This window comes from Cyprinodon tularosa, unplaced genomic scaffold (genome assembly GCF_016077235.1).
Source record: "Cyprinodon tularosa strain WSP-4 unplaced genomic scaffold, ASM1607723v1 ctg551, whole genome shotgun sequence".
In the NCBI taxonomy this organism is placed as follows: Eukaryota; Metazoa; Chordata; class Actinopteri; order Cyprinodontiformes; family Cyprinodontidae; genus Cyprinodon; species Cyprinodon tularosa.
The window spans coordinates 827,339-847,099 of record NW_024039287.1 but is presented as its reverse complement, the minus strand read 5'-3'; the positions used below and the strand labels follow the sequence as shown (position 1 = coordinate 847,099).

At 35.3% G+C, this 19,761-nt stretch overlaps 1 protein-coding gene across 1 annotated transcript; it reads right to left on the bottom strand.

The window, feature by feature from the left end:
* Positions 1-2,050: 2,050 nt before the first annotated feature.
* On the bottom strand, positions 2,051-18,495 carry arhgap15 (Rho GTPase activating protein 15). The gene is made up of 13 exons (XM_038305102.1): positions 18,370-18,495; positions 11,068-11,242; positions 10,920-10,991; positions 9,188-9,328; positions 8,965-9,054; positions 8,771-8,869; positions 8,551-8,686; positions 7,771-7,905; positions 7,087-7,185; positions 6,897-6,974; positions 3,363-3,497; positions 3,011-3,116; positions 2,051-2,444 (listed from the first exon to the last, which is right to left on the bottom strand). Exons 1-13 carry the CDS (start codon positions 18,381-18,383, stop codon positions 2,261-2,263), a joined length of 1,464 nt encoding a protein of 487 aa, XP_038161030.1. The 5' UTR covers positions 18,384-18,495; the 3' UTR covers positions 2,051-2,260.
* Between the last annotated feature and the right edge of the window lie 1,266 nt (positions 18,496-19,761).

The window sequence follows — 19,761 nt, the reverse complement described above, 5'->3', positions numbered from 1 at the left end:
AAGTAAAAATGATAAAACATGGAAATCATGACATTCATTTTGAATGTGTGTGTGTGTGTGTAAACACATATATGTATATAAATATATATATATATATATATATATATATATATATATATATATATATATATATATATATATATATATATATATATATATATATATATATATAAAATGTATATATATATATGTATATGTGTGTGTGTGTGTGTGTGTGTGTGTGTGTATACATATAAATGTAAAAATGTCTGATGGAGAACCGAACTGAAATTTTTGTTTGAGCAACACTGAAAACACACTGAAATCAGGTGTTTTCTATAATGTTCAGGAAATTTTCAGTCAGACTTCTGCACCTGTTGACTGGTATGTTGGTTCACTGTTCGTGAGATTTTTCGATATTTGTTTTTTAAAAATAAAATCCAAATCAATATTTTATTCTACTAAATTATCTTTTTGTTAATGTTTACCTTTACTACTTTTTTCAGTTTTACATTACTTGAATTACTAGTGTCTATCATTTTTTTTTAATGGGATTGTATGTAAACTTTTAAGCACAACTTTCATCATAATTACATGAGAATTTATGACCCTGTAATGTTTTACATCATTGATATGCTGTATGTTTATACTATTTCTGTTTACACTGTATATTTATACAATCTTTTCATATTATTTGCTGTATTTTTGCAATATTTAAGTAACTGTAGATAGCTATTTTTTTCTGTCATTTATTTATTTTTTATGTTTTTATTTTCACTATTTCATTTTAAACTGATACGAGATGTTTTATTATTGATGGCAGATCATAATTTTTAATTCAATATTTCAAGCACAACTTTCTGGTCTCAATGATAGAATAAAGTGTTACTGATGTCAGATTTCTTGCCTCTAATTTTATTTTTGCTCAGAATGAAACTATTTTTTGATCCAGTCAGACTTTAACATGCTGATATATTTTTGCTTCTATCTTTAAATAAAAAATAAGTTGTTAAACTTAAGAACTCCAAATGTTTTGCATACCAAAACAGAGTAATAATGTTTTTTTTTTTATCTGACTGCACATGAAGCAGCTCTGAATGGACTTAGAATGTTGAACTAGTTGTATTTTGCAATCGTTGTGTGCAGAAAAATTGACTATTATCTATTCTATGGTGCTCACAATGACCAGGCTTTCCTAATGACCTCTCCTTTTAGGAGTACTGTAAGGATTATTCCTAAGAAGTGAAAGTGATCAAAAGTAGATAGCGTGTTGCAAAGGACATAAAAGTGCCTAAAACAGTTCTGCATGCACCATTGGCACCAGTCTATTTGCAGTCTCATTGCTGTCCTGGATCAGACCACTAACAGCTGTGTCACCTTCAAATTTCACAGGGGAACCTGCAGAGGTGCAGTCATTTATGTGCAGGGAGAAAAGGAGTGGGGGCGGAATGCCACAAAGTAAATGCTGATGGTTATTGAGCTGGCAAATACGTTCCTCAGCCTAAACTGATGCTGCTGGTGCGTCAGTAACTGCGTGATCCTGGTCAGTTGGAGGCTGGCACTGTGAGCTGGGTGAGCTTCAGGGGGAGGTTGCCTGGGTTAATACTGTTAAAGCTGGGCTGTAGTCTATAAACAGGATCCATGCGTCTGGAGGTTGTAGAGTGATACAAGACAAAGTTGTCCCACATTGCTGCAACATCTGCTGATAAACATAGTGTCCAGCAGGGGGCATGTGACGTCCTTCAGATATTTTTGAACAAAAAGCTCAACTGATTCAATGATTTAAGGTGTTTGGGGGTCAGATTTGTAGTAATTTACCCCAGATTGGACCAGGAGTGTTGGAAGCAGGAGAGAATCTCACTCACATCCAGAGATTATTGAAAATCTGAGTACGATTAAGGCCAGCAGTCAGCACAGGCTTTCAGGCAGATGGAGGTCTATAATATCCTTTCACATACACCATTCAGTTCAATATATCCCAATATAACATTACTAATTTGAAAATAATCACTTCACAGTTTTACCTAAGTTATATACATTTAAAAAAAAAGCTGCAATGACAGTTATGTTGTAAGGTTAAAAGAAATAAAACATTGTGCTTTATTGTGTTAATTTCAGATGTTTGTGTTAAAAAAATCATCATATGAAATTTGATCAAACATTTTAATACATTCAATCCTTTTTACACTCCATGTAACTAACTCTGCATCAGCTAAATTATTTTATTTACTGGTGATATGTGAATATGAGTCCCTCAGTCTCATCCAACTTCCTGCTCTTCTTACTTCTTGTCAAGGTTAAAGATTTCTCGGCTTTCGATTAGGATGAACTCCACGATCTGGTTCTGGTAAACCATGTTAACAGCCATGTTTCCTGCGTCCAGCTCAGGCCACATCAGTGTCGGACCAAATACAATACCAATACCCTGAGTGGACATCAGATTCTTCTTTGAGAAAACCAGAACTCTGAGGAAAAACACAACACGTATAAAGTTAAAGGAAATATATTTACAAGAGGTAGATTCATTAGATTAAGAAAATCTCCTGAAACACTGTATCTGAATCTGGTTCTAATGACCGGTTCTGTTTTGGTTTGGTGTCTTTAATTGAGGTTCCGTTTAAATGTATTTCTGTTGTCATTTCATTTTTGTTTATAAAAGCTTCATGTTTGGGTCACATGTAGTTCTGGAGTATAAAAAGTAAAGCACATAAGTATGCACAAATACATTTAGATATGGGACTGATTAGATGCAATCTGGAAACATCATTTCCTTTGTACTTTGAAATCCACATTTAATTGAGCTGAAATTAGAGAATGATAAATTCTTTTAATGATACCCGCTCATTGTTATTCATATGCATAACAGACTCTTCTACTAAGATTAAAAAATTTTAAATGCATCATAGCAGAGACTGAGAGCCGGGCCTTCTGGTTCATCATCGGTGTGTGACCTCACAAATTCACTTCTGGAAGAAGGGTCAAAAAATCAGAAACACTCCTAATATATATGTATATGTGTAAACAGACATACTTTTGTAGGTGGCTGAAGAGCACCTTCATGGTGTCATGGTTGGGTTTTGGTAGCTGGTGAATCAGTTTCTTCACAGCTTGTATTTTCTGTTTTGATTCTTTGATCTCTGTTGGAAAGAACAATAAAACAAGCAGCAGTGCCAGTTTAACTCTAAGGAAGGACTACTATTAGAACATCTTCATCTAAGTATTTTGGGGAAAACAATATTCATATATCAAATTTTGAGGTTTATTTGATCTGATTTAAACATAACTGGTGCAACTTTTCATTGTTTAGCTATATCTGACAGAATCTAAATTCAATAACTCAGGAAGAAACACAAAACAAAGATAATATCTCTGGATTTACTCACTGACTGTCTCCACAAACTGCTCGAAGAACCTGAAGGGGAACAGCGGCTCTGGCAGCTCACGGAAATACATCTTTAAAGCTCCTGTGATGACATGGATGTCCTCCCATTGATTGTGATCCAGGTCCAGCTCTTCTTCTAGAAGAGGAAAGATGAAAAGATTTTATATTTTAGTCTAGTATATCTCACAGAAAACCATTTTACTTTTGCTGTTGTCTTCCTATTGCAAAGGAAGACTGTCGCAGGCTCAGATTTTCTCTTTATTTTCCCGTTTTAATTGTATTACCTAAGTATATTTAACCCATATAAATCTTAATCAACGGCCCAAACCATCCATCTGTGGATTTGTTTCTATTGTTACTCACCAATTACTTAGAATGAACTTAATACATACAAAGCAAGTCAAAGTAAGTAATTAATTAGTTAATAAAAAAAAAAAAAAAACACAGTCTAATTGAGCAAACAATACTACATCTGGTTTAATGCACAGGATCTTTTGTTGTTTTGTTTCGAAAGGAACATAGGTATAACAGAAAAATAGTTATGATATAAATGAAGCAATTCCTATATATCAGTTATATTCCATTTAAATATCTCAGTCACAAAAAATAACAGGTTTGCTTCACTATACTCTATCTACCTCTAGAATAGTAGAATTTGACCCAGCATAACCACAATATCCACAAAAGCAGAGACAAACCCACTGGTCATCTAACCAGACCCCTTCCGGACTTATGCTGCGCCTATAATCCAGTCCTTAAAAGTTTTGAACAGGACCAGTGACAGCGGGCCCCTAGTGGGGTCCAACATGCACCAGAAACAGGCCCTACTTAAAGCCAGCTATGTGAACCAGACTCCTGCTCTGCTTGCACAAGTTCGTTAGATTTCCAGTGTTGGTGTTGCATTTTGAAAGTACAGTGTTAATTCAAAGCCTGTTTAGTCTAACTCAATGATGCGAAACTTAGCTTCTCCAAAGACTAGTGTTGATCTGGTGAGGTAAATCTAAGCAACTCTGTTAAGCATTAATTTCAAATTTGGTTTTTAAAATACTAGAGTTTTTCCCTTTAATTCCAACTTATAAGTTATGTTTTTTCTTGAAGAGCGGGGCAACTCCTCAAATGGAACAGCATCAGATGATACTATTGGCCTAAAATCAATCAGAAACACTAACCTACTTACACATATACTTTCATTTTCTTCTTTCCAACTATATTCATTTATTCAAAAAAATCCATTGTCTTAATTTTGTAGGATTTCTCTTGGCTGCTACAGTTATGTTTTTGCTATATTTTTTGTCCAATCACATTTCAGCCTCTGTGTGTTGCTATGTCAATCAAATCTGCCCAGGGCCGTGATCTTACCTTAACAATACTCGTAAAGAACGTTTTCTGCAACCAATCAGATTTCAGATTTGCGCCTCTGTGCCAGAAGCGGCCCCACCTTTACGTCACCATTTTCTGTCCTCTGATTGGTCAGTTAGAGCAAAATATTTACAGCCAATTTAAGCCAGGGGCAATCTGCATTTTAGATTCGCTTTTCTTTAAAGTTTTTCTTGCCTCCATGGCTGATACTAAATGGAGATACTAAGACTTCCTGCACAAAGACAGAGGGATTGATTTTATTTATAAATAATCAGCATCTCTGGTGAGTGTGACGAATTTTATTTTCATGCTTTATGCTCTTTTTTATGTGGTAATTAGATGAATATTGAATCTGAATGGCTACTGATGATGTAAATATAGCAGAGCTGTGGTTAAAGATGAGAGGATTGTGGTTGTCTTAACTGGGCTTCTTGTTTAACTGACCTCTATTCATCCTCACACTGATCTTCCTCTTGGTTATACCTGCACTTGTTACATTTCCCATTTGAATACTATTGGGCGTTTCTCTTACTATAATGCAAAAGTGATGATATTAAGCCCTTGACACCCATCATTGCAAGGGAGAAGAAGTAAATTAAGTTGAGGTTACCCATTGAAGGCCTAGGTACCATATGCACCACCTGCCACTGGATGATTGACGTTATTGGCTTTACACAGTAAAATTCTAAGCTGCCGAGTACATAGCAAGGGTGGGGATCGATTTCTAGACATCTTACAAAAGCTGGATTAGCTCTCTGACCCAGTAGGGGTAAGTAAACCTCACCTCTGTCTTAAAATGTATATGGAAAAAAAAACAGAGATGGGGGATGGTTAACCTCTTACACCCTAAGGGGGTATAAATACATTTCTGCCTGACAAAAACACACAAAAGTAAATCACTTATAGCCTCACAGCTATTAGATTTAAGAAGAAACTTTTGGTACGTCTGTAAAGGTAAGATGTCATAGAATGGTTTTCTGGTGTCAGCACCATTGTAGCTTTGACCCTGCCTGAAATATTAGGGACAAAATACAAAATATTTTGCATTTTTTGAACCTCGCCAAAATTTTCTTTGAAATAAACATTGCAAAACACTACCAAAATATTATTTATAGCACAAAAAAGTAGTACAGACTTTTAAATCTAAATGTTGTGTAAAAATATACCAAATTTGGACTCAATCAGATGAATCATATTTATTTTAGAATGGTATTAGTGAGAAATTTCTTAGGCGGAGGGGCCATTTTGGCACATTTATCCATAAATGTCACCAAACTGTGCCAAATGTGTTTTTTACATCAATAATGGGGGTTTGTTAAAATTACGAGGTCACGTAGCAGCTGGACCCGTAGGGTTCTAGGGGTTAAACAAAAAGTCATCTGTATACCATTTATTAGTTTTGCCCATCCACTGACTTGACTTGCTTGACTTGTCCAAGTCCACAAAGCACATTTGGATCGGTTAAGCAAACTCCTGACTCCATAACCCTCGAACACTCTGCGGTCTACTATTCCACATTCAGGAGCCTCACTGCTCCTCCTGAAGCAAAGAATCAGCAATCCGCTGGACTCTCCTTGTCGAGGACCCTAACTGTGGTCTTCCCAGGAAGACTGAGAAGTGTGAGCCCCCTTTAGTAAAAGCACAACCTCTGGATCTTTTTTCATAAGAAGGGGAACCATGACTCTAGTCTGCCTTTCCAGAGACATTGTCCCTGATCACCCCAGAGACTTCTCACTTGGAGTTTACTAGGCACCTGCTACTTTATACCTCATACCTTTTTTAAAATTAGCTAATTTTATTGTGTGAAATAATTCAGTAGCTGGCCGACAGGAAGTATCTGTTTATTAGAGATGAACTGATGGTGGAAGACATTTTGCATAGAACTAAATTTACTATTTTGTCAAGTTCTTTATTATTTTATTTGATGTTGTTGAGTTCCTATTTATTTGCCTGTAGTTCAGACCTGTGTTATGAATCAAATAGATTTTTCTGAACCATCTGGAAAAGGCGTGAGAGTGCATGAGTTTTTTTTTGCAGTGATAATAATGTTCTTATAATCCCAAATATTTAAAAGGTTGTAAGATAGATTTTCATTCAGCTTTGGTTTCTCAAGTAAATTTTCACTTTTTTAATGTTTCATTTTGATACAGTTAAGAGACATTTAATTCCAACAGACCTTGATCGACAATGAAACGAAGCTTCTGGATTGTGGCCAGATTTCCGCTGACCCTGTAGATCCCATCTGCTTCTAGACCTGCAAACAGAAACATTTTATAGATGAAGAAATAATGGATTCTGTTTGTTCTGCTTCAGAGCATTTTATCAACTCAGTGTAAAAGGGTAGGGTCATCTTCCAGGGAACTTACCTCGTTTCTCTACAGCTTCTAAACAAAGCTTCACAAACTTTGGAACTGTGGTTCCTTCACGTTCACATAGCGTCAGAAGGTGGCAACCAAATACTCGGTCTAGACATACAGGAGGAAACTGTTATGTTAAAAGGTCTACATTCTTTGTAGATTCCTAATCTAAAAGTTATTATCTTTATCTCTTAGACTTTAAAATATTAAACAAAAAAAAAAGAAATAGTTTATGGTAGCTATTCAAAGCTTTTGATTAATTCCATCCATCCATCCATCATCCATCCATCCATCCATCCATCCATCCATCCATCCATCCATCCATCCATCCATCCATCCATCTTCTTTACACTCTTATCCAGCCAGGGTTGGAAGATACATTCCAAGTTTAACATACATAGATGCTTTAACTGCTCAAGATAGATTGATTGATGGATTGATTGATAAATGTTTTGATTGATTGATGTGAGGGATTGCTGAAGAGTCAATGAGTCGATGCGATCAACTGGTTTTCCTTAGATAGAAAACTTTGAATCAATTTGACTGTATGATCTGGTGAACTGTAAAGGGCCTTGAGATGACATGGGTTGTGAATTAGCGCTATATAAATAAACTGAATTAAATTGAATTGAATTGATTGATTGGTTGATTGATGGACTGATTGACTTATTTTATTTACAAGCAAATATTAACCTTTGATGAGGCCTTTTTCCTGCAGTGTCTTCATGGACGGCCTTCTGATGATGAACTTCTTCAGTCTGTTCTTCACTCCGTTCTTGTCTGCACTGTCTGAGGCGCTGTGTTTCAGCTTTGAGCTGGAAAACATATCTAGAAAATAATTGAATGTTTAATGATTATCACATATGCTGTTAAATTTGAACTCTTATTTATTGTAAGAAATGTTTTGGAGATAAAAACGTTCTGCTTGAATAGGAAAATTGTGTATTTTAAGTCAACATTTCTCCGCTCTTTAGGCAGCCGTTATGATGAGACACACTAATTTTCCTAAGAGTCCCATCAATTAATGAGTTGGTCTTTGTTTCTGCAGAAGTTTTATAATATTTAGTCCTAAAACATAGTGTTGAAACTCTTGAATTGGTAGAGTACAACCTATCACTGCCAAGCAAATAAGCATAGCTTATTTCTATTTTATTTCTATTTATCCAATAACTTAGACCTGCCTAGAGATTGTCTTATCATTACCCTAAATTAAAAATTATGTATACTTTGCAATAACTTCAGTTCAGTTTGACATAAAAAAACATTTTTCTGCATTTAATTTAAATATCCTTGTGGTGACTATTGACCATGGCCATCAAAACAGTTTGTTACCTTGTTGACAAAACCCTACCCATTTGGTAGTGACTAAATTTATACAATGTTAACAGTGTTAATTAATTCTGATAGTAACTTTAATATTTAACATTTGCCTTGCACCTAATTTCTAATAATATTAACAAAGTTTGTACTAACTGATGGACCGTCTGTGAACTGGGTTTCGTGGCTTTGTATTGGGTGAGACCGCTCCATGTCCAGGTAAGGAGCTGTGCCTGGGCAGGAACTCTGAGCTGTTGGACCTCCGCAGAGCAAAACCTCTGTCGTCTTTAGTCTAAAACAACAACACAATTCATAATATTTTTATATATTGCATGTCCCAAAAGGAAAAGATAATTCACTAGAATGCTGGTCTTACCAATGATTCAACGGTTTTCCTGATGCCGTCGTGCCATTTGCTGGCAGTGGAGTAATTCTCAGCCTGGATGAGGTACTCACTGCCTGTGTTAGTTGTGATCTAGGACAGGTGGAAAGGAGCTACATGTTGTCACTCAGCTTTAAATATTAACTAGTTGCCTTCATGACAAATAAAAGCTCAAGAGTAATAGTTACCTGGAAGACATTTTTCTTGCTTGACTTTTCCGTTGTCCATTCAATGACAGCCCCACAAAGCTGAACCACATCTGTTTTACCTCCTGCTTTCTAAACACAGCAAATCCCAAAACATGGAGGTTAACTCCCTGCTGCAAAAAATGAGTAACGTGCTGATACTAAACAGGTCAATAGTTTAGGGTTGACCTGGTGTAACTAAGTTTAAATATAAATGGCTTCATACCACGCCAGTTTCCTGTTTGTCTTTATAGAGCAGCAGTTCATCCGTGGTCAGCACAGTCCACATTGAAGTCCAGTTCTTCCTCTGCTTTTTGCCGTTTTCTGAGATCTTCGCCACATTCAAATGTTCACCTTTCAGGTCCCCCTGGGAACAATCAGAACCTTTTATACCACATGAACGTGTACAAAGCCACATTCCAGCCGTGTTTGTTAAAAGTCAAGAATACACCAGCTCTACATCACTGTGTTAGTTAAACCCTGAGTTGCCAAGTCTGTCAAATGGAGTGTGACGTAACAAACCAATTTGTTTGTTACTTTACTGCCAATAGGATTTTATCATCTGTGTACCTGCTTTTAGACTAGTTTTTATCTGCAAAAAAACCCAACAACACTAATGTAAGTCTATACCATTACTGGCTGGTGTTAAATTAATCAGGGCTCAGTTCACATAATTAATCAATCAAACACATTGGACAGCAACACACGGGACAGACACCCATTCACACACAAACTCGATCCTAAAGAGAATTTAGATAATCAAATTAACCTAACAGTCATGTTTTTGGACTGTGGGAGGAAGCTGGAGTACCTGGAGAGAACCCACGTATGCTCAGGGAGAACAGGCAAACTGCAGAAAGACCCCAGGCCAGGACTTAAACCCGGAACCTTCTTGCTGCAAGGCAGCAGTGCTTCCCACTGCTCCACTGAGAAGCCCTCATTAAATATCAATTTAATAAATATACATTTAACAAAAAAAATAATCACAAATAGCTATATCCGTACATTTTTATACATGTTTTTTTATACGTTTTAGAACCTTTAGAACTGGTTTAAGGATAAGCCTCTATGCAAAAACTATGTAAGTAGAGTAGCTGAACTTAAATGAAAACAAAAAAGGCTTCAGACAAAAACACTTACATAGGAATAGCCAACTCGAGAAAAAAATAGGACACCAAAAAAATTTAAAAAGTAAAGTTTCTGGGCCACTTATCTGATTTTCAGCTCATCAGGACCTGCTCTCTCTGTGAATATGCTGTTTATAACCCTTTCAGATGTTTTAAATATCATTATATTATGATGTGTCTTACTTCCTATTCTGGTTGACATGCTGCTATTCTCCTCTAAAATTGTTCATCTGTTATTTTTTATCTTGGCTTAACCCGGTACCCATCTCCCTTTGAGCTTCAGTACAAAGTTGGTAACTCTAAACATTATGCAATTTCAGAGTGACGTAAACGATTTTTGATTCTAACTTTTACAGAAAGATTTTGAACAGTATTTACAGTCTGTAGATGGGCAAAGCTGACAGTTACACATAAAAAGACTTGCTGCTGTAATATTATTGTATGAGTATTGACCCAGGCTCATTGATTTCTAGCACACCCTTCAGACTCTGATTTTAACAAGCTTTGAACCCACATATCATTTTCCATTCCCTCAACAACTATCCTCTGCTTTGATTTGGTCTGTATTATACAATCCCAGTAATAAAGGGGAAGTTATTGATAGTAACAAAATGTAAAAAAAAAAAAAAAAAAAAAAAAAAAAAAGATTAAGAGGCATATCATGTTGTTTTCTAATCATGAATATTCTACTTACAGGATTTAAATAAAAAAACATCCGAAATGAAGAAAGCAGTGTTACGTAAAATGAAAGGCAATTTGCCTGAATTAATTTAAAGCATTAAAAGTTAAGTTATTTTAAGGTAAAAGCACATCGGAAGTCTTAGACAATACCAGTGGTTCAAATGCTGTTGCTGCCGTCAGGATCACTCCGTGCTGAGATTGATTCCTGCGATGCCGAGACAGCTGAAAAAAGAATTAAAAATGATTTAAAACTGGAACACAAGGTTAGTGTCGGTTTGGTTCTGTTTGGTCTTCATACAGGTTTCTGAGGAAGGTCGGTGTCCTGGAGGACCATCGACTTGGACTGGCTCAGGCGGTCTGCAGAGCCCTGAGTGTTCTTTATCCTCATCTGAACAGCTCCCTGTGCTGCAGAACTGGTTTGAGGAGGCTGAATAAGCGGCACCTGTTTAACAGCATTCTGAAGGTTTGTGATTCTGGGGAGAAACAAAGAAAAAAGCCAGAGACAAAGATCTGTTAAAACCATCTCTGAAAATCTCTCTGTGGCCCATCTCTAAACCTAGTATAAAACATCAGGTTACTCCCAACCATGCATTCAGCTTAAAGTGAAATTATCCATTACTTTAAAATATTTTTCAGATATGTCAAATATGTAAAGGTTTCCCAACAATCAGGATATGTCACTGTTTGTATGTTATAACAATTTCTTGTTTTATTTTGCCCACATACATTGTACCTTAGGTCATGTACTTGTAACCTTTTGTTTCTTGATGCCCACACCTCACTGTATTAACCCACTCAGCTCTGTTTTAAGAACCTTTCCTCTTCAGTGTTCTAAAAGTAACTTTATCTAATCATTGCCTCAGGTATGCTCTGTTTCATTGCCTTTTTTGTGTATAGGATTATCATTAGCCTGATCTGTGAAATTACTCGTCATGAATACAGTTTTCTTGAATATTTTAATAACCTACATTTTGGGGTTTTTTTACCGTCTCCTGTGATTCACATAGCTCCCTCTCATGTCTACCTTATTTTTTTCCATTACAAAAATAGCTTTAGAAATTTACATACATTTGGCAGTAAATACATGGTTAGACCTACCTACCAGAGCTTCTGCTTTCTGGATGCTTAAATCCAAAATCTAATTTTTAATTAATCGATAGTGCCCTCAAAACAGTTTTCGGTCAAATATAAAGAGTAGATTTCAATGCTTTTCTTTTTTTTTTTATGTTCGTTCAGTAAGAATATACATTTATCTTACAATTTCAGCATTTTGTTTTGCAATTTTCTGTGAAAGCACCAAAATATTAACTAATACTGCCAGTACTTTCACTGATTGCTTGGGACTGAATTTTACTTTTGGTCTTCTTGTTATTTTGTATCTTCCCCTACCATAAAAAAAATGCTGTTGTTGACTGTTATGTCCTTTATATTTTACACTACATAGTGTACTTGATTATTCTCTGAGGTTTCAGCTTAGGGTGGGAATTTTTTTAAACCTGACCAAAGATTGCTCTGGTTGCAAATCTGTAAACAATGGATTTTGCTGTTTAATTTTGATGCTATCAACAGTTCTGCATACAAGCCAGGACCAATGTCTTTCTCACAATTTTATGGATGCAACTAAAAGAAGATGTTTACAAATCCCTAATCTTAATGAGATATCAGCCATTTTAGCTTCAATTGCATGTTACTTGCGTGTAATCCTATAGGATAAGAAAAGATCAAAAAATCTCCCAAAACTTTCTTCATATGCAACTGGGAGAACTGAAAAACACTGACCTACATGTAGGAAGACATTCAAACAGATAGTAATATTGCCTCAGCTAATCTCTGTTATGTTTCTCTCAAAAAACAGAAAAAAAACATGTTTCCATTAACTCTATGTACACAGCTTTCTTTTCCTTAAAAAGTTGTTCTAACCTAGCATATACAAGCCTCAGCTGTTTATGGAGAAGGTTGCAAAGACTGAGATTTTTTATTATTATTGGAGGTTTCTTTATATTAAAATGCAGCTCCCACTTTCTGAATCCACCAACTCTTCTAAACTAAAAAGATTTTCACAATTAAATTTTATTATGAACTGATTATGATTATGATACATAACTTGCATGTAATTGTACTGCTGATAGATGCAATTACTATATGGCTGCATGAGTGGTTTATATTGGATTGATAAGAACTTATTTCCCCACAGTTTACTACGCAAGAGTATGACCTTTCTGTCTCATAAATTGTTGCAAAATGCTCTGCACTGGTAAGATATGATAAAATAAACTTCTAATCAATTGATCATGCTGGAGAAGCTCAGTAAGTCCGGCTTTCTGTTAAGAAGGATATTGTCTCGATATCGGTCTCAATGAGTTGGGATGCTCTTATTTTTTCAGATAATTGATTACAAGGTCTTCTTTAGACTGGCTTTAAGCTCACATCATCCCAGATACATGGCAGCAGAAATTACGGTAACATTGATGTCCTGGAATAAAGGTCGAGAACGTCTGTGTTGGATCACTTTTATTTTATTTACTTACATCTTAGAAGCAAGAAAATAAAGGAAATTTCTATCACAGTACCATCAAAACAACTGAGAGGAATCTTGACATAAAAGGAGAGACGACAGCATATTGTATAACGTTGTGTTCTTTGTCTATAACACACCAAATGTAACTTTTTTCCTTTCTTCTTTTTGAATTCACTGTATGTATTGCGCTGACCAGATGTCCCCGTTTTGGGTCAGCTGTTCCGGCTATAGCCGTCCAAGGAAGTGTCTCAAATTTTATGAATGAGGGGGAATTGTTGTGAAAGACCATTTGAGCAAGTTGTGCTCAGATAGAGCTTTTAGCTGGTTGATTGGCAGATGTCAACGTATAGATGAGGAGCACAGCGCACCACTTTTAAAACAGACGAGGAAGGTGTTGTCACAACCGGTAACAGCTGATGGGGAGCAGCCCTGTGTTATGGTGAGTGTGTTAATCAGTCCATTTGATTTGAAATGGGCTGATCATTGTGATAAATGTTTGGTTTGTGCCTAGGTTAATAATAATAAAAAACAAAAAAAAAAGAGTAGTAAGAGAAGTGAATGAGACAGTCCATTGGCTGCAGCTGGCATGAGTAAAGAGTAAAATTAAACAGAATGAGCAAAACCTCTTTGTAATGTGCTAATCTGGTATGGTGGTTCTCCAGGGATCAACAAGGGTTCACCTAAAGATGTTTTTTGTCATGATCTTGGCACTGATGACTGGCTTAAGGGTTTATTCCATTCCTTTGTCTAAGAGGATGGAGTGATGTTTCTCATCATCGTTCATCTGTGCCACCTGCTCTAGTCTCTATTTGAACTGCTCGCTCCCGGTCATCAGTGCCAGATTATTCCAGCCTTTCATGAGAGTTCTCTAGCTTACCATTTTGTGTTCTGATTGCCTGATCCTGACCCTTTTTGTCTTTGGACCTTTGAGCCTGCCTGTTCCTGTTCTGATCTGTTTGCCTGACCTGTCTTCGGACTCCTGATGGATTCTGCCTGTGGACTGAACCTGGATCTGCCTCCTGATTTCGACCTGGATTTCCCTTCAGTAGTACACGTTGCTATGAAGTCACTAGCCGCAATATTGATAATCCCTAGTTAGACAAGTCGGAATGTAAACAATACTTGCGCTACAGCATTTAACAACAATACATTTCTCATTTTCAGGGTTAGGGTTAACACTTTTAAAATAAAGATAAATTCATCACTTTGACACACACTTACTCTTTCATAGCATCCAGCAGATTACTGTAATTTATGGTAAAAAAAAATAGGCACATCACATTGCATAGTCAGTATGACATCTATAAATCATATCATAATGTTATAAATCAAATATAACATTATACAAATCTATCACAACAAAATTATTGTATTAATGGAGAATAATAATAGTTCTGTTCTTAGATATTAAGAATATTTCAAATGCACACACTCTATCAGATGATGTGCCAAAAGTCCTAAATTGATGATATGCATGTAATATACATGTATTGATAACAGTGTTCTGGTAATTACATGTTACATATAATTTCAAGATTTTACATCACGACTGAATTCCAAGTACATGTATGTCAATGCTATAGTATTTCTCTATTTGCCAATTGTGCACGCATATATAAATATATATCTATTTATATATAATCTGTTTGAACTGTTTGACTGGCCCTTGTAAGTATGTAGCCTCAAATTTTACATTTTCTATGTTTGTTTTACTACTTTTTTATGTCGTCAATTGTTGTTGGCATTATGCACCTTGCCCAGGGACAACAGTTGAAAATTAGCTTTAAAGATAATACTGACACATTTAGAGAAATGTTCGTTAATGTGTACAGTCCAGGACAACTAAATGAAGCAAGTGACTTTAGGTTTTCGGCCAATCGAATATCCAGTGAATAAATAGAAATCAGTGGGTCAGACCCTTTCAACATGAACGTGCTTGAGGTCACATTCCGACCTGAAGTAAATTTAGGAAAAAAGGCAACAGGTTCATACGGTATATGCTTCGATGCTGAACTACTGAGGTGTCCGTCTGCCCATCATCTGACGTCTTAATCGCAAAGGGTAAAATAAAAAGTCAAATACAAAATGTCTCTGTACCAGGTTAAAATTCTGGTGTTGATTTACACCTGAAGTCTGACCAGTGTCTGTTAAAATGATATAAAACAGTCTGGTATTTTAAATAAAACAGTTACCATAAAAAATCCTACAAATGAAATCCCAGAAACATTCTGTTATTCTCTTATAGCAACAGACACATTGTTCTTCACAATTATGAGGAAAGTGTTGTGTTGTTCTAACAATGTTCAAGTTACAACATGTGTGTTTTTATCTTTTATTTTTAGAGAACCATCTGACACGGCACATAAAGGTTAAAAAAGTCCTGTGGGATAGGTTAACTGAAACACTGGGCTAATATTAGCAATCTTTTGTCATTTGCTTTGTGTTTGTACAAAACATATTGAAAGAGTAATTCTCCTGCCTTATAAGCGCTTTGCTTTTTACGCCCTAATTCGTAGTGACTAACTGTATAACACCATGCTGCCCTGCGTGAAGTTCTCCCTTTCACAGCTGTGGTTTTGGTCTTCAGTTGCATGGGCCATATCAGCCAGGCCACATCTATTCTGCTCTTTCACTGTGAATAAAAATAGGGCCGACAAACTGACATGAATTCTCGAAAAACCTCATTGTCTCAGTTTGATGCAGCACAAAAAGAAAATTCCATATTAAAGTCAGCATGTAACACAATTCTGGAATAAGAAAAATTTGAAAAAGGGTATGGTCAGTGTCTTAAATACCCTTTTGGAGTGATTGTTTAAACGCTCGTAAGCAGCCAGTTTGATTTTCTTCCATGTAACTTTTTTTATACTATGGTTCCTGCTTTTAGCTTGCCTAACACCACTTACACAACACGTCCTCCTGTCTGACAGCTGCAGTAAAGCTTCTGAAAACCTTTACCACAGAAGCACGTGTGTAAAAATAAGTCAAAAATAGACAATTAGAAAAATGGATAAAAAGTTAATTATATTTTCCTTGTACATTTTCCAACCAACAACAACTGATACAGCATATGTAACACGTATTAACCAATAAAACCAACTGAGAATAGCAACATACAAGAGTGTGAGATTTGATAGCATTTAACATCTCCACTCGTTTTTGAAGAGTGTCAAAAACTAAATGGCAGGAAGTAAAGAGCTAAAATGCATTGATAGAATGTCTTTGAATATGTAAAACTTAAACAAGGATTTGTTAACACTAAGAGTAAATTAGGAATTAAAGCACATTAGAAACCTGTTCAAAATAAAAAATCCCACATTATCACATGTGGATTAAAATATAAACATGAAAGTGTGTTGATAAAATAAGCTTAACTTTTTATCTATATATGAAGCAGAAATAAACAATGAAAGTTAGAGCAAGAGCTCAAAAGCTACAGATTTTTACTTTCTTTTTAAAGATGGTTGTTTTGACGGTAAAGTTTAAATTTGTTTTTCTCTTATTAGTTTCAGTTTGAACCGGAACTTTAAAATTTTTCATTTTAATCCTTTAAATAATAGTAGTTGTACATGTTATTCCCTTTTTTCCACCAGTATGTACGACTCCTTTTGATTTTGTTTTTAAAATTTGGGTCTACATTTCTATAAATAATGCACTGCTTCAGAGAATCGGCTGAATATTTGCATATGCCGTAAAAAAAGACATTTCCCTTTCACTGTCAGGCACTAAATTAGGCTGTATGCTTTCTGTAAATGTTAAAATGATGAAAAACATTTATTTTAGACCTTTTTTTTCACTTAGTTTACATATATTGAAGTATAATTCACATATCAGCTTCCGAAGTAAAAGGCAAAGATGCTGACTAGTAGCAGCATGTCATTATCTAGTATCAGCATGTCATTATATGGCAACAGCATGTCATCATCTAGAGTAAAACAAATCAATTACTGCCATGGGTTGAAAGACCAAAACCAAGCAAAACCAAGATTACAGGTACAATGCAAACAATAGATCACATTGCGAAGGAACTACATTATGTAAAAAATGTTTACAAATTCTTAAACACTATCAGTTTCATTGTTCTGGCATTAAGAAAATACAAGCTACTTTGGTAATCTTAAACGACTTACATTTGGAATATGTATCTAAATTTAGATTCAGTGTCTGACAGTGGGAAAAAAGGAATGCATTTTGTGTGAATGTCTGATTTTAAACATCTGTTTTGCCATTCTTAGCAGTGTTTTTAGTTTAGGGTTTTGTTCTTATACTCAGTTCCTGTCTTTGTCATCAGATGTCCTCAGTAAGATTTTTCATGTTTCATGTTGCAAGTTGATCATTATTACTAATTTTTCACCTGTGTTTATTCTCTAAAGAGGTTATTTGCACTTCTTCTTCTCCTGGTTGCTTTGCATTAAATAAAGCACAAGACACACTAGTGTGAAAACTGTAGTAGTTTATGCATCAGACAGAAACAACAGGGAAGCAATAAGTGATTTACAAACAGCAGCCCTGACTCACTCATAAGATATTTTATGGTGATGATAGAATTTTAGGATTTACCTTTTTGATCAGAAATGACTTCACTTTGAAGTAAAGGCATATATTGACAGTGCTATATACTCCATAGAATCAAGTAAAAATTCCAATATTCAGCTTCAAGCTAATCAATAATTTATAGACACTAGAAAAGCACTCATGATCATATCATGCAAATGGCCCCTGAACTAAAAGATAGAAGAGGCTTCATTAACCGGAAACTAACTGAAACCGTCCAAACAACGGAAGCTGGCACTTCAGTCATGCATGAGGTCTTTAATGAAACAAGATTCATATAAAAGAAACAAAATCTATAAACTTTCTCCTGTTTTTCCCCAACGGGAAATGGTAATTCAAAGATTTTTATTTAAATACAATCACCACAGAATATATCTTAGTCAATTAGGGAATCTCAAGCCTGTAAGCATATCAGACAAAAACGATTCAAATTTAATTTGATGCATCTATAGGTAACTTGAGATAGTAGAAAAAATAATTTTAAAACATATGTAAGCTTAAATAATCAATAGTTGAGTTCAGCAGTCTTACCTCGCACTAGCCATCCCCGTTATGGGCAAAATGTAAATGAAGAGACACAAATAGTTGAGGCCTAACTCTTAGAGGAAGTATGATTCATCACGTGGTTTTTTTAAACCAGCCATCTCTCAAACTGCTGCAACCTCCCCATTTCCTGCAAACAGAAAAACATTTAACCTCAGTCTCCAGAGACTCAAACTGAATTGTTTCCCTGCTTTTATGTGAGCTGATTGATCATCCGCTGCAGGCTGCATCAGCTTTATTTACTATACACACAAATTTCAATAAAGGCAGCAATGGAATTATTTCTAAATTGTTTGCAGATTTCATTGTGTATTTCCTCATCTCTGCAGGAAATACCCAACCTAACTTTGCCTCTTGAGAAATTGTAGATTTGTTGAATCTCAGTTGAATTCTATTGCCTTCCAACAGAACTGTTCAAAATAAATTGGAGATTAAATGGTATTACATTGCCCTCTGGTGGATATGTCTAGAAAGAAATCCCCTTTAAAATGACATTGGGGAATTTCAACAGCCTTTCTTTTAACAGGAAATGAAGTGTATGTGCTGTAATGGTTTTTTAAACTTTGCCAGTCACACTCTCCAGGCTCCATACAACCAGCAGTATTGTTTAGAAATTTTAGCAACCAAATAAAAGCTGCTCTGATAAAGTAATTTAGCTAACACCTATTTACCATGGCTTTCACATTAACAACCAAAGAAAACAACAGTGTTCTATGCAACTTAGAATAGAATAGAATAGAATAGAAAATCCCATTATTGTCCCACAATGGGGAAATACTGGTGTTTACAGCAGCAAAAAGATTATAGAAAAAATTGTCACACATTGGAACTTAGAAAAGTGTATAAGACTAACATAATAGTGAACAGTTAAAAAAATAAACAAATGAAATAATGTACTGTAAAGTGTTTTAACAATATAAATACCATGAACCTGGAAAATAAATAACTAATATACAGCTATGGACATGTTTACTGTAATGGATATTTGAAAGTAGTAACTTCAAGTGAAGTCTGTGAAGTTCCATAGCTCCTGTCAAGGTCTCTTCACTGTTTTCTTTTAAATACTATTAAAAAGCACAAATTCTATTGACTTTTTGAGAAAACCAATATATTAAAGCAGCAATTGAAATCCTTTGGTAAACGGAAAGCCTCTGAGCTAATGTCAGCCTCTGAGGTAATGTCGGCATACTAACTTTTACTCTGTAGGAAATTATGAATGTAAAATGTGGAAGAAAAAAGCAATTTCAGAAAGAAAAAAAAACGGAGATCAAGGGGGAAAGTGATAATTTAATAATAATAATACAAATAATTTAACTAATTTGCATTAGAAGCTATATTTTATTATGTCGAACTCCAGAGTGGTAAAAGACAGTAGTGAAA

What these genes read in the sequence shown, in the direction of transcription:
- arhgap15 (XM_038305102.1), bottom strand. An exon ending in CCGACCTTCCTCAGAAACCT is followed by an intron (nt 10,992 to 11,067) that starts GTATGAAGACCA and finishes TTCTTTTTTCAG; the next exon opens with CTGTCTCGGCATCGCAGGAA. An exon ending in GCAGTTTGTGGAGACAGTCA is followed by an intron (nt 3,117 to 3,362) that starts GTGAGTAAATCC and finishes TCTTTCCAACAG; the next exon opens with AGATCAAAGAATCAAAACAG.